Consider the following 15,948-nt stretch of genomic DNA (forward strand, 5'->3'; position numbering starts at 1 on the left):
TTCGAAAATCATAATGCAATCAGGCAGAATCAATATGGTTTTATGAAAGGGAAATCATGTTTGACAAATTTATTAGAGTTCTTTCAGGATGTAACAAGCAGGTTTTATAAAGGGGAGCCAGTGGATGCAGTGTATTTGGATTTCCAAAAGGCATTTGGTAAGGTGCCACATAAAAGGTTGCTACACAAGAGCTCATGGTGTTGGGGGTGATGTTTTAGCATGGATAGAGGATTGGCTAACTAACAGGAAACAGAAAGTCAGGATAAATGGGGCATTTTCAGGATGGCAAACTGTAACTGGTGGGGTGCCTCAGGGATCAGCGCTGGGGCCTCAGCTATTTACGATCTATATTAATGACTTGGATGAAGGGTATTTTAGCCAAATTTGCGGATGATACAAAGACAGGTAGGAAAGCAAGTTATGAGGAGGACACCAAGTGCCTGCAAAGAAATATAAATAGGTTAAGTAAGTGCCAAAAAGTTGTCAGATGGACTATAATGTGGAAAAATGTGAAGTTGTCCACTTTAGGAGGAAAAATTGAAAAGCCGAATATTATTTACATGGAGACACTGCAGAAGGGTGTCCTCGTACATGAATCACAAGCAATTAGCATGCAGGTACAGCAAGTAATTAGGAAGACAAATGAAATGTGGGAACGGAGTATGAAAGTAGGAAGCCTTGCTACAACGCACAGGGCATTGGTAAACATAGAAACATAGAAAATAGGAGTAGGCCATTTGGCCCTTTGGGCCTGCTCCGCCATTCAAAAAAGATCATGGCTGATCATCGCTGCTCACAATGTGGTCTCTTCTACATTGGGGAGACCAAACGTAGACTGAGTGATCGCTTTGCAGAACACCTCCGCTCAGTCCAAAAGCATGACCCGGAGCTTCCGGTTGCTTGCCATTTCAACACTCCCCCCTGCTCTCATCTCTATCCTGGGACTGCTGCAGTGTTCCAGTGAACATCAACGCAGCTCGAGGAACAGCATGGCATTTACCGATTAAACACACTACAGTCTGCCGGACTGAACATCGAGTTCAATAATTTCAGAGCATGACGGGCCCCCCATTTTACTTTCATTTTTAGTTATTTTTTCTTTTATATACTTTTTTGTGTTTATTTTATTTCATCCTAGTTTGTTCAGTTTGCCTACTCACTTTTTTTTTCATGTTTGTACTTGCGGCTGTTCAGTTTTCAGTCTGTTAACACCCTATCTGTACTAATGCTTTGTCTTTCAACACACCATTAACATATTGTTTGCCTTTGTTCCATGACCTTCTGGTCGGTTATTCTCAGTGACCTTGTCCTATCTACACCTTCTCCTTTGTTATCTCTTGCCCCACCCCCGCTTGCTTAAAACATTTCTAATATTTGCCAGTTCTGATGAAGGGTCACTGACCTGAAACGTTAACTCTGCTTCTCTCTCCACAGATGCTGCCAGACCTGCTGAGTATTTCCAGCATTTCTGGTTTTTATTTCAGATTTCCAGCATCCGCAGTATTTTGCTTTTATTATTACGTCTAATTCAGTACCCTGTTTCTACTTTCTCCCCATATCCCTTGATCCCTTTGGCATTAATATATCTATCGCCTTCTTGAATATATTTAATGACTTGGCTTCCACTGCCTTCTGCAGTACAGAATTCCAAAGGTTCACCACCCTCTGAGTGAAGAAATTTCTCCTCAGCTCGGTTCTAAATGGCTTACCTCGTACCCTGAGACCGTGACCCCTGGCTCTGGATTCCCCAGCCATCGGGAACATCCTCCCTGCATCTAGCCTGTTAGAATTTTATAGGTTTCTATGAGATCCCCTCTCATTCTTCTAAACTCGAGTGAATAGAGGCCTAGTCGACCCAATCTCCCCTCATACGTCAATCCTGCCATCCCAGGAATCAGCCTAGTAAATCTTCTTTGTACTCCTTCCATGGCAAGAACATTCTTCCTCAGATAAGGAGACCAAAACTGCACACAATACTCCAGATGTGGTCTCACCAAGGCCCTGCATAACTGCAGTAAGACATTCTTGCTCCTGTATGCAAATCATCTTGCCATGAAGGCCAACATACCATTCGCCTTCCTAATTGCTTGCTGCACCTGAATGCGTGCTTTCAGCGATTTTCCCAATCTATCACCATTCAGATAATAATGAGTTTCTGTTTTTCCAACAAAGTGGATAACCTCACATTTATCCATGTTATACTGCATCTGCCATGCATTTGCTCACTCACCCAACTTGTCCAAATCATATTGGAGCCTCTTTGCATCCTCCTCACTGCTCACACTCATGAATTGCGTAGAGCTTTGGTCTTCTTACTTAAGAAGGGATATACTTGCATTCGAACTAGTTCAGAGAATGCTCACTAGGCTGATTCCTGGGATGAAGGGGTTGTCTTATAAGGAAAGGTTGAGTTTATACTCATTGGTGTTCAGAAGAATGAGGGGTAATCTTATTGAAACATATAAGATTCTGAGGGGGCTTGACAGAATAGATGCTGAGAGGATGTTTCCCCTCATAGGGAAATCTAGAACTAGGGGGTACAGTCTCAAATTTCTTCTCTCAAAGGGTCATTAATCTTTGGAATTCTTTTCCCCAGTGGAGGCTGGATCATTGAATATATTCATGGCTGAGTGAACAGATTTTTGATTTACAAGGGAATAGAAAGTTATGGGGGACAGTCAGGAAAGTGGAGTTAAGGCCACATTCAGATCAGCCATGATCTTATTAAATGGCGGAGCAAGCTTGAGGGGCCAAATGGCCTACTCCTACTTCTTATGTTCAATGGCTGGGACCTGAGAACATTTCAAATGCTGTTTATGGACGAGAGCAGGTGACATCATAAACAAATGAATATTTTTATTCTCCCAACATTTGCTTTCTTCTTCTAATAAACAAATATTTTCTTCAGGCTTTACAGTAATAAGCTGTCAGTGCCAAGGTGTCCAGCAAATTCTGTGCACAAAAGATACCCATTATACTTTAGTGAAATGCAATTTGGATTCTAGATATCTGGAATCAAAAAGCTGAGGTTAAAAAACCCCAAAACAGCTCCAACTCCCAAGAAATCTTCAATAGATCACACAGATTTATTAATGTAAATTATGTTGTTTGTTGTAGCTACTTCAGTGACCAAACCTCTGCAAAGTTGTTGATTGAAATGCACTTCATGAAACAAACTGAGCAAAGTTAAATATAAAATGAGTGACCTACTTGCACAGCGTGTGTTAAATCAGATGCCAAACACTGCTTCAGCTTCTCATCACTGCCCGTGCCATGTAGAACAAAGTCAGATACATAATAAGGGCAGTAACCACCAAAAAGGGACCTTCCAAAATTTGCCATACTGGGTTTGTTGCAGCTTATTTCAACTACATTTGACCTATAAGAGAGGAAAAAAAGTGAAGTTAAATTTAAGTCCACTAATATATATTCCACAGCTCTCCAACGCTTTACTTGTCTGACTTTTTTCAGTCAGTTGGGACCAATGTTGCAAGAATCAGGCTTTCACTGGCTGGATAGTGTCATTAAAGATTTTTTTGTTTTCAGTGAAGCAAGGAACAGAAGTACAAATATCAACTCAGGGATATATAAAGCTGCAACCAGGTCAACCCTATGATTTTAGATTGGCTATAACTTCCTCTTTGACAATTGACAGTCAGTGATCGGAACAGCCCAATCACACCTCGACAATATAGTTTTGTGGTACACCAGTGGTCAACAGTTTTAGTTATTGATATTTTGCCAGCTCCAGCAAGCATCTAATAATATTCAGGCACCCCTATATAATTAACCCCTGAGGAACAAGTAGAATAATGGAGTCCTGTTAATGGAACTAGTTGTAGGCTGTAGTTTAATTAAGAGGTTTGAAAGGTTTATCATCTCTGGATGAAGGGACAATTAGAAGCAAGATACATATGGATTCAGAATGTACCATACACCACAAAATATATTAAAATTTATTCAATTTTTGTTTAAGGCAACAATTGGAGGCTCCCATAATTGATGTAAGATAACCTCCAAGCTGACAAGAGTTGCAAAAGTGATATAATCACTGCAAGGTTAGGGGGTGATTCCACAGTTGATGAACTGAAATTCATCGACCCTGAAATTAATTTCTCCTTTTGTGCAATCTCCCTGCTCAGCACAATCTAATTCAGCAGAGAAACCATGTGTAAATCATTAGCTACCCAACACTCTGCCACCACCCATTGGAATTTTAAACACACTACAACCACTAAATTAGTCTACTGGGAAATGTTGTGCCAACATAAATTATCCACTTGAGGGAGTTTTGAGCAATGAGACATCCAATAAACTCATTTCTTTTCACAAAGTAAATTGAGTTCTGTACTCTCAGTTTCCAATAATCAGAGCACACTACATACTGTACTTCAGAATCACAGGGACACACACACAGCAAACTTTTCCCCATTAAAGTACAGTAAAATAAATTCCAATATCATTACTGTCCAAATTATATGGCTTCAACAAAATTGCAAAAATCTGAGTTGGTCATGGGAACTAGCATCAGATCTGGCAGCCGTTCGGATGAAAGATCACAGATTTGAAACATTAACTGTTTCTCTCTCCACAGATGCTGCCAGACCTGCTGCGTATGTCCAGCATTTTGTTTTTATTTTAGATTCCACCATTTGCAGTATTTTGCTTTTGTATTACTTAGCACTAATGATAAAGATACTTTTTTTGCACTCTCAACTAGTCTATAGCTGTTCTATAACTAAATATGCACAAGTTAAGCTATTTTCAATATCTGCTGAAATAAAACCCACAGAAATTGCAGTTCAAATTTTGAGATTCAGTCAGAGGAGTCAGCCATCACTCTCCTGTCCTTTGGCAACATGTTTTGTTGAAAGTACTCCACCTCTGACTGCATAATGAAAACACTCAAGTCTGCACAACTTGACTTGCTATTGCCATGTTGTCATAATTCTTTGTCAATTATTTCCCATTTGAACTTTTTATGTCCACATTTATAACTGCTGTTGTTCAAGCAATAAAATAAATTTCTTTCAAAGGGAAGTTTCATATTCAGAATCCCTTTTCCACTCAAGCAAATGTTTCAATGCTGTATATTCGCTGTAAAAAGTCAGAAAATATGCATTTGCTGGCATTTTGAATTAATCTATACACATTTCTGGAACTGCCAACAGCATAGGGCTGTTGCATAACTTTAAAAAAGAGAAATAGCAGTGCTCCTTCCTACAAGGCAGTTTAATCAAACATAAAATCCCCGTCAAGTAATTGAGAAACCAGTCCATAGTATTTAAACAGATTCTGGACTCTGAGAAAAATGATGTTAACACCAAACAGTGGATAGATATGCGATGGATCTCTATTTCTCTATCAGTGATGCATTCTGTTCAGTTTGATACAAGTTGGCAGCAATTAAAACAAGATTTTGGACTAGGAATTTTCTCTCAATTCCTCAATTTTATTGACTTTTAGATTTTAGAATGTTTACCTTTATCCATCTTTCTAACTTTTGCTTTTCTCTCCTAAATTCTTCCCTTTACTCCCACTCTCTTCTGAAGCTAATGACAGAGTCATAGCAGGACACAACTGCATGGGCATTTAATGCCCTCTTTATCCACACTGTCATTCTTCATACAAGATCTTGAACAGTAAGCTCCGACAGGCTATTGGACTGTGGGAAGCATTACAAGTTCAGCCATGATCTTACTGAATAGTGAAGCAGGCTCAAGGGGCCATATGGCCTACTATGGCTTTTACTACTTATAATGTAGTCTGACTTTGTCCTTATCTGATGTGCACATTCCAGCAAGGATTATTAAATAGCAATCAGGAACAGCACCCTGGGCAATTATCCCCTCCACCTCCTTAATCAATTTCAGATTCTTTGTAATGCCCCTAGACAAACTCAGCTGAAGTCAAAGATCAAAGAAATCTTATTCATTTACATGGTTCAGCACTGCCCACATGCATCCCTAAATTTACTGCAAGATTTTCTTTTCAACATAATAAAAATATTGTGTCCTTACCCTGGGAAAGGTAGCTCCATCTGTTCCAGCCAGTCATCCTGCTCTGTATTGTAGTAACTATGTCTGGACAACTCATGACCTGCATCCTCATTCTCACTGTCACCCAAGGCACTGTCTGAGCTCTCATTTCGGGGGATATCCCATTCAACTCCATAAGGTGCTTTTTTCTGAAGACGGTCTTCTTCCCCACAGGGGTTATCAACAGAGACCTTGTCTCTACAGTCCTGCTCAGCAGAACGGAGTATATGTGAATCTAAATCCATTCCATATACCTTACACGTGCACATACAACTGTTCCCACTCAAGTCATGTTGTTCATTGTTCCGAATACAAAGGCCCATTTTTGAAATACCTTGTTGCCGAACTTTCTGCTGATCCTCTTTAGGAAGATCATCAATGGTCTTTGTTTCTATTAAATTATCCTCAGTAAAATACTCATCAAACAGGCTCATACTTCCTTCATGTGAAGAATCCCATTTATAATTGTGTGTATGGGATAATGGGCCCTTTATCCTATTAATTTTGTTTTGGTCCAGAGTTATTGGCAATACCTCTTCATTCTGTGTTCTTTTTTTAAGTTCCTCGATGCCTTTATGTAGTGCCTCATGGACTTCATTTCTCTTGGCTTCTGTATCAGAGTCAGGCGACAGCGAGTAGCCAATCTGAAAGGTCACTTTTCGCATTGAATTGGGACTGGTCTGGAGATGATTTGCACTACAGGGTGCGGAAGCAGACAACTGTTTATCAGGAGGCAGTTTCTCAATTACAGGCTCTACAATGAGGCTTTGGTCTATAACAGCAGATTTGACAGATAGCACTGTTTCGGTTTTGGTTTCCTGAAGGCAGTTTGTGCTTTCTTTGTATTGCTTGATGGTATCTTCTCCACTGAAAGCTGCCAGATTTGTACTACATCTACTTGGACTGCAGTTGATTTTCCAGAAGTTCCTGTGACATCGTATGAATGCATCACTTGATTCTTCCTGCCTGGTAACATCATGCTGTTCTTTAGCTGCATGAAGTGGGCACTTCTCACTCCGATAGATACTAGCAGCACTGTCCCGTGAAAAAGAGTTTTGGTTTTGCAATATGGTTGGAAAAAGTGAACTTTTATTCCTGTGCAGTGTAACCACAACATATTCTGACTCTTCCACCTCTCCTTTCTCCAGGGATGTGGTCATTACTGACTCGCTCACTTCAGCTTCACCATCCCCTTCTAACACCAGCTGGGTTTCCTGCAGCTCAGAGCATCGAATGAAGTACGTGAGGAAGTGAAGCAGTCGCTGAACCAATTCCTGTCGCTTACCAATCACCACAGTCCGGGCTAATCTTACAGGAGAACCTATCGCACCATGTAGATCAACTGTCACAAAAATAAATGATTTAAATCAGAAGAATATTTTTGACATTATTATTTTGGAGGGGGATGGGAAGAGATGTTTTGGTTGAGGTAAACAGATTTTAGTGCCTTGCAGAGCTCTTTTCTACTTTTAGCCCAAAATCTTTAGGTTTATCATGAGACAGATACAAAGTAGTGCATGCCTTACTTTACAATAATGCAACTTTACCTCTCCCAGCCTGTTATTAAACACCTCCACTATAGCACTGTGAATTTTCCATTTCCCATTACGGTCTCCAATCCAGCAGCGCTCCAACAGATTGGAAAATATAATGCCAAATTATGAACAGCTTTGCCCTATGGACATGTAACTATTAAGCACTAGAATGTCAAAGCATATTTTACATGGGCCTATTGTGTGTGCAGCGTTTCCATCCCAGTCAGACTTATTTGAATCCAGGTTCTAGAAGTGAAACAAAGTTTATGGCCATTGCAGTGCCTCCCTCTTCCATTCTGTTAAAATATCTTTTACAATTGGGTTATGATTGAAAGAAATATTGGTATATCAATTAACAAAAATAAGGCTTTAAAAAAAAAAATCAAAGCTACAGTTAGCTTCTGTTCAGGCTAACAAGTGTATACAATATAGTGCATGAACAATTAAATCAACTCAGAGCTAAGACCATAGCAAAACATTATCCATATAGATACAATTTGATCTTATGATGAATGGTCAAAATTAGAATTATATAAATAGTGGGCTAATTAAGTAGTTAACATTACACGAGATATAATGGGAATCCTCTTTCAACAGCGAGGGCTTCACAATTAAGTAGCAGTCATCACATCAATAAATTTTAGCAAATATAGGGGCACTTTACCTTAAATATTATTTACTAGTTCATCATCTACATAAATTATATGTTGCAAAATTATATAAATGAAAGATGTTTTATGTTCCATGGCACTTGATTATGTCTGAATGACTGGAGCTATTCATTCAAATCGACACTCATCACATCAAGGAGAGGGGAAAATGCAGCCACACAGGTCATAGATATAGAGAATTAACTACACCTCAATTTTTAACAACTCCTGTTCCCAATTGTATATTTGACTTTTTATTCTAAAAAAAAAATGATAATGGGGTAGAGTTTCCGCTTTAGGTGTAATCAAAAAATTACACCCAAAATGTGCTCGGAATTGCCCTGGTTAGGCTACACTTCAAGCTTCAAAATATATTTGCATAATGATAAATGCAAAATCTTCCACAATCTAGCACATTCAGGCAGCTTAATAGTGTAATCATTGTTTTTTTTTCTTTTCCATTAAAAAATATTCCTCGATATATTTAAGAGTGGTAACATGGAGCAGTTTAATAATACTGAAAATCAGTTTGTCAGCAAAAATAAGCATTTTTAATAAGGTTGTCCAGTCCTCCACCTGTAAGTAATACAATTTAAAATCACTGAAAATAACAAAAACTACACTGAATCATTTAATTGCTTCATTGGTGTAATCAGTTTCTTAGTGAATTAAATATTGTATTGATAGGGTCAAACTTTTAAAACATTCTCATTAGTGCCTATATACTAAGAAAATGAACGCAATTTGAAGAGCCTTCCCCACCAGTGTAATCAACAGAATCTTCAATTTCAACTGGGGTTGGTGCCAGTTTTGTAGGCAGGGCCTAATTTGGGTGAATTACATTAACAGAAGAAACAAGAGCAGCAGTAGACCATGTTGCCTTTCATGTCTGGTCCGTCATTCAATAAGATCATGCTTGATCTTGGACCTCAACTCCCCTTTCCCACCCTATTCTGATAACCCTTGATTTCCTTTGCGCCAAAAATCTATCAATCCCATTCTTGAATACAATCAACAACTGAGCATCCACAGTCCTCTGGGGCAGAGAATACTAAAGATTCACAACCCTCAGAGAAGAAATTTCTCATCTCAGTCTTAAATGGCCAACCCCTTCTAATCTCTATTTTTTTTTTTAAGTGCACAACTGATTTAAGTGTGCAGCCCCTTTGATTTTTTTTGAGTGACCGTGCACTTACGGTAATTTATAGGGACTGACTTGTTGGCACCCTGTGCGGGAAATTTCAGATTGCAGCACGGTCTTGCAGCTTAGAGGGAACATTGCCCTTAACCCCTTACCCTGAGACTATGACCTCATTGCTAGACTGTCAGCCAAAGGGAACGGCCTCTCGGTATCTACCTTGTCAAGCCCACTAAGAATTTGATGAGTCTCAATGAGATAATCTCTCATCCTTCAAAACTCCAGAGCATATAAGCCCATTCTACTCTATGTCTCCTCACACAGCTAACCTCTTATCTCGTGAAGCTTTGCTGCACCACCTCCAAGGCAAACATATCCTTCCTTTGGTAAGTGGATCAAAACTGTACACAGGACTCTAGGTGTGGTCCTGCCAAAGCCCAACATAAAGACAGCAAGACTTCTTTATTGTTACATTCCAACCCTGTTGCATTAAAGGCTAACACACCATTTTTCTTTCAATTGCTTCCAGTATCTGCATCTTTACATTTCTGTGATTCATGTACAAGGACACCGAAATCCCTCTGAATACCAACATTTACTGGTCTCCTTCTAGTACTTAAAAAAAATTCTGCTTTACATTCTTCCTATCAAAGTGGATAATTACACACTTATCCACATTATACACCATCTGCCACCTGCTTGCCCAAACACTTAACTAGTCTATATCCCTTTGCAGACTCTGTGTGCTCCTCACAGCTTACTTTCCCAACTAACTTTGTACCGTCAGCAAGGTTGGATATTTTACACTCAGCCATCTCATCTAAGTCATTGATATTGATTGAAAATAGCTGAGGCCCAAGCACTGATAGTTGCATCACCCCAATATCTTGAAACAACTGAAAAAAAAACTGCGGAAAACATGAGCCTAAGCGGATTTGGTGTTAACTCACTCACACTTAAATTCCCTGATCTTTTGCGTTGGCTCGGCAGATTCCATCCGGACTGCATTACATTTGTTTCCTATGATACAACCTATTATCTAGGTTATAACTTCAAAAGGTACTTAATTGGCTGTATAATGCTTTGAAATATACTGAGTTTGTGAAAGGCAACATATAAATGCAAGTCTTTCTTTATTGTGCTGAATTAACGAGCAGAAACACATGGAAACTCAACCCCAATCTCTCAAAGATGCGGTCATTCTCAGGATGGCAGGCTGCTACTAGTGGGATACCGCAAGGATCAGTGCTTGGGTCCCAGCTGTTCACAATCTATATAAATGATGGGGAAATAGGGACCAATAGTAATATTTCCAAATTTGCTGATGACACAAAACTAGGAGGGAATGGAAGTCGTGAAGAGGATGCAAGGAGATTTGGACAAACTAAGTGAATGGGCAAGAACATGGCAGACGAATATAATGTGAATAAGTGTGAAGTGATCCACTTTGGTAGAAAAAAAACCAGAAAGGCAGAGTATTTCTTAAATGGTGAGAGGTTGGGAAGTGTTGGTGTCCAAAGGGACCTGGTTGTCCTTGTTCATGAGTCACTAAAAGCTAGTATGCAGGTGCAGCAAGCAATTAAGGAGGCAAATGGTATGCTGACCTTCATTGCAAGGAGATTGAGTATAGGAGTAAAGATGTATTGCTACAATTGTAAAGCCTTGGTGAGACAGCACCTGGAGTATTATGTACAATTTTGGTCTCCTATCTAAGGAAGGATATACTTGCCATTGAGGGAGTGCAGTGGAGGTTCATCAGACTAATCCTTGGGATGGCGGGATTGTCTTATGAGGAGAGATTGCAGAAATTGGGCCTGTATTCTCTAGAGTTTCGAAGAATGAGAGGGGATCTCATTGAAACTTACAAATTTCTTAAAGGGCATGACAGGTTGGATGTAGATAGGATGTTTCCTCTGGCTGGTGAGTCTAGAACCAGGCGACACAGTCTCAGAATAAGGGGCAGGCCATTTAAGACTGAGATAAGGAGGAATTTCTTTACTCAGTAGGTGGTGAATTTGTGGAATTCTCTACCCCAGAGAGCTGTGGAAGCTCAATCACTGAGCATGTTCAAGACAGAAATTGATAAATTTTGGATACTAATTACATCAAGGGATTTGGGGATAGTGGGGAAAAAAGGTGCTGTGTAGATGATCAGCCATGATCTGGTTGAATGGCAGAGAAGGCTCGACAGGCTGAATGGCCTACTCCTGTTCTTATTTCCTATGATGTACGATCCTACATTTGCAAACATACTTTTCAGAGCAAGACTTACCTAATTGGGCCCAGAGTGGGTTATAAGGGTTTGACTTTGAAAGCATATCCACACTTCGGGAGGAATGTTTTTCCAAGAAAATCTTAATAGGTGGTTGACCATTTGGCATAACTGTTGGGACCCAGGCAAGATGATTTGTGAGCACAGCAGTAATCAGAGCAGGTAGAAACCTGATTAAAGACAAGATAAACATTTGAACAATTCAGGCAGGTCACTTTCATCAATTCTACTTTCAAATGGAATTGGTGCATTGATAAGTACACTCTTTGTTTTGGAGCAAAGAGGAATGGCACGCCCGAGCAACAAATGATGGCATCATAGCAGCGGATTAGAGGGGATTCAAACACCAAAACACGAAGCTCCTGATTTCACTCTCGGACACTATACGGTTTCAAGAACTCCGACAAATACTGATACACTACTAAGGGCCTAGCAAGTCACTCAACTCAAACTGCTGCCAAAAAAAGAAGAAAAGAAAATCAGACAGACCACCCGGCATCGACCAAGGCCATGGACTTGGACAAGACAAGGGCATACCCAGCCCAGTCGATCCCACAAAGTCCTCCTCAATGATTATATGGGGAGCTGTGCCAAAATTGGGAGAACTGTCCCACAGACTAGTCAAGCATCATCCTGACATAGTCAAACTCATTGAATCATACTTTTCAGCCAACGTCCCAGACTTCTCTATCACCATCCCTGGGTATGTCCTGCCTCACTAACAAGACACACCCAACAGTGGCCTGGGAATCCTCAACATTGACTCCAGGCTCCATGAAGTCTCATGGCACCAGGTCAAATATGGGCAAGGAAATCTTCTGCTGATTACCATCTACCCACCTTGCAAAGCTGATAGATCAATACTCCTCAATGTTGAACACCTTTTGGAAGGAGGGAGTGGCAAGGACACCGATTGCACACTCGGTGGGGGACTTCAACATCCATCACCAAGAGTGGCCTGGTAGCACCACTACTAACTGAGTTGGCCGAGTCTTGAAGAACAAATCTGCCAGAATGGGCTTGCGGCAGGTGGTGAATCAAACAACAGGAGGGAAAATCTACTTGACCTCCTCCTCACCAAGCTACTTGCTGCAGATGCATCTGTCCGTGACAGTATTTCTAAGAGTGAGCACCGTAGTCCTTGTGGAGACAAAGTCCTGTCTTCACACTGAGGATATCCTCCATCATGTTGTGCAACACCAGCACCGTGCTAAATGGGACAGAATAAAAACAGATCTAGCAGAGCAAAATTGGGCACCCGTGAGGTGCTGTGCGCCAGCAGCAGAATTGCATTCAACCACAATCTCTAACCTCATCGCCCAGCATATTCCTCACACTACCATTATCAAACTGGGGAACCAACCCTGGTTTAGTGAGGAATGTAGGTGAGCATGACAGGAGCAGCAGCAGGTGTACTTAAAAATGAGGTGCCAACCTAGTGAAGCTACAATACAGGACTTCAGGCAAGCTAAAAGGCAGAAGCAACATGCTATAAACAGAGCTAAACAATTCCACAACATACAGATCAGATCAAAGCTCTGCAGTCCTGCCACATCTAGTCGGGAAGGGTAATGGACAATTAAACAACTAACCGGAAGCGAACATCCCCATCCTCAAATGATGGCAGAGCCCAGAACATGAATGCAAAAACAAGGCTGAAGCATTTGTAACTATCTTCAGACAGAACTGCTAAGTGGATGATCCCTCTTGGCCTCCTCCTGAGGTCCCCAACATCACAGATGCCAGTCTTCAGTCAATCTGATTCACTCCATGCAATATCAAGAAACGGGTAAGGCAGTGGATAAAGCAAAGGCTATTGCAGCTGACAACATCCTGGCTGTAGTGCTAAAAATGCGTCCAAAACTAGCCAGACTCCGAGTGAAGCTATTCTAGTCCAGATACAACAATGGCATCTCTACAATAATGTGGAAAATTGCCCAGGGATGTTCTGTCCACAAAAAGCAGGACAAATCCAATCTGGCCACTTGCCGCTCCATCAGTCTACTCTCAATCAGCAAAGTGATGGCAAGGGTTGTCGACTGTACCATCAAGTGGCACTTAATCAGCAATGCTCAGTTTGGGTTCCGCAGGATCACTCAGCTCCAGAGCTCAATACAGCCTTGGCTCAAACTTGGACAAGTGCGTTCGATTCCAGAGGCGAGCTTGCCTGCCCTTGACCAGTTACATAAATACTATGGCTACAAGAACAGGTCAGGTATTCCGTAGTGAGTAACTCAGCTCCCGACTCCTCAAAGTCGTTCCACTGTCTACAATGAACAAGTCAGGAGTGTGATGGAATACCCTCCATTTGCATGGATGAGTGCAGCACCAACAATACTCAAGAAGATGGAGACCATCAAGGACAAAGCTGTCCGCTCGATTGGCACCCAGCCACCACCTTAAACATCACTGGTGCAGAGTGGCTGCAGTCCATAATATTTACAAGATAAGGAGGCCCAAAAGAAAGAATTGCAATAACTCGCCAAGGCTTCTTCAACAACACCTTCCAAACGTGAGACCTCTACCACCTAAAGGACAAGAGCAGCAAGCACAGTGGAACACTACCACTTGCATGTTCCCCTCCAGCACGCAACATTTTGGCTTGGAATTAAATCACCGTTCCTTCATTGTCACTGGGTCAAAATCCAGCAACTTCCTCCCTGACAGAATTGTGGGAACACCTTCACCATGCAGACTGCAGCAGCTGAAAAAGGGGGCTCACCACCACCTTCTCAAAGGCAATTAGGGAAGGACAATAAATGGCGGCCATGCCAGTGACATGATTGAATAAAAAAAACTTTCTGCCTAAACTTCTGAAAGACAGGTCCAGCTATGCAAATTAAATGGAGTGATCAGTAGAGAAAACTTATTAATTACTGCAAAGCAACAAAAATAAATATGGCAGTAAATCACTAAATACAGAAATGAATATTTTGGGATTGTCAACTAACAATGTAGGTGCTCTCCCAGACGGACATGAATCCGATGACTTTGTGGACCACCCAGGATCCAGTCATGCAGTCCAGTTTTAAAACCAATGCTCACAGGAGCCACTCACACATGAAGCCCATGTGCTCCCCACAAGGAGGAAGAGTTCTCCCTGTTTCTCATATACTTCACTGATTATCCTGAAACAGGTCATCCTCCCAGGTGCAGACAATTAGGTTCTTCCTCTCTCTCACCCAAAAGGTGTAAGGAGGCAGGGTGGATAGAAAGAGGAGACAGAAATTGTGGTCTCAAATTAGTTAGCAAAAATCAATAGTTACCCAGCAAGATAAAGCACATGGAGAATAATTATTTAGTTATGTATATTACAAAGCCATACTTCTAGATATTTCAGTATAGACAATAAATACCAGAAAATTAAAATTATTCCTTACATGTCCAATATGTTGAGTTCCCAAACTGTTGCACTTTCTCAGCAGGAAGTGAAAATTAAAATTAAAATCATCAGGCCAAAAGTAGCAAGAAAAGGGTACATGTCAATAGGGTGCTGCTTCTAACTCCTCCATTAGCAGTGTGTAAAAAAAAAAAACATGTTGGGGCGGTGGGGGGGTTAAAAATATACTCTTATTCTCTTTTTAACTCAAAAGACAACATTTAAGATTTTTATTTTCTCTCTCACTTCATTCTTTGGTTGAAAAGGGAAGGTAGGCAAGTGATTAACTCCTAGACCTCTGCAAATGCAATTCCATACTTAACAACTGGGAAGTGCACAAGGGGCACTGGACAGAGCCAGAGTCCAATTTTGCCTTTTCACCTGCTGAGAATTATGTGGCCTCCACTTTGTGCCTCCTCCATGACTGGGTCATTATATGGGGAGCTGCAGTGGAGCCTCTGCCCATCATTCCATTCCATCTGATGAATGGGGGTGTCAACTGGAACAAATGTCAATCGGGGAACATTTAGGGGATAGTGATCATCCTATCATAAGGTTGGGAAATTACAAGGGCAATCCAGAGTAAAGATAACTGGGGGAGGGCCCATTTCAGTGGGCTAAGAACTGATCTGGCCAAGGTAAATTGGAATCATAGATTGGCCAGCAAAACTGTAACTGTAAAAGAGGAGATAGTTCGGGTACAATAGAGGTACATTCCCATGAGAGGCAAAGGTAGGAGAAACAAAGTCAGAGCTCCCTGGATGACAAAAAAAAGATAGAGTAAGACGAAGCAGAAAAAGGGTGCGTATGACAGATGTCAGGTTGATAATACAAGAGAGAACCAGGCTGAATAGAGAAAGTTCAGAGGGGAAGTGAAAAAAGCAAGAAAAGAGCAAGAGACTCACGGCTAACATAAAAGGGAATCCAAAAGTCTTT

At 40.9% G+C, this 15,948-nt stretch overlaps 1 protein-coding gene across 1 annotated transcript in view; it reads right to left on the reverse strand.

Annotated features, from left to right (window-relative positions):
• LOC137375960 (folliculin-interacting protein 1-like) overlaps positions 1–15,948 on the reverse strand; it is a 132,620-nt gene that overhangs the window by 15,085 nt on the left and 101,587 nt on the right. The window contains 3 exon segments of the mRNA XM_068043760.1: positions 3,211–3,379; positions 6,021–7,380; positions 11,634–11,803. Of these exon segments, the coding sequence (XP_067899861.1) occupies positions 3,211–3,379; positions 6,021–7,380; positions 11,634–11,803 (1,699 nt within the window).

This window comes from Heterodontus francisci, chromosome 12 (assembly GCF_036365525.1).
Source record: "Heterodontus francisci isolate sHetFra1 chromosome 12, sHetFra1.hap1, whole genome shotgun sequence".
Lineage (NCBI taxonomy): Eukaryota > Metazoa > Chordata > Chondrichthyes > Heterodontiformes > Heterodontidae > Heterodontus > Heterodontus francisci.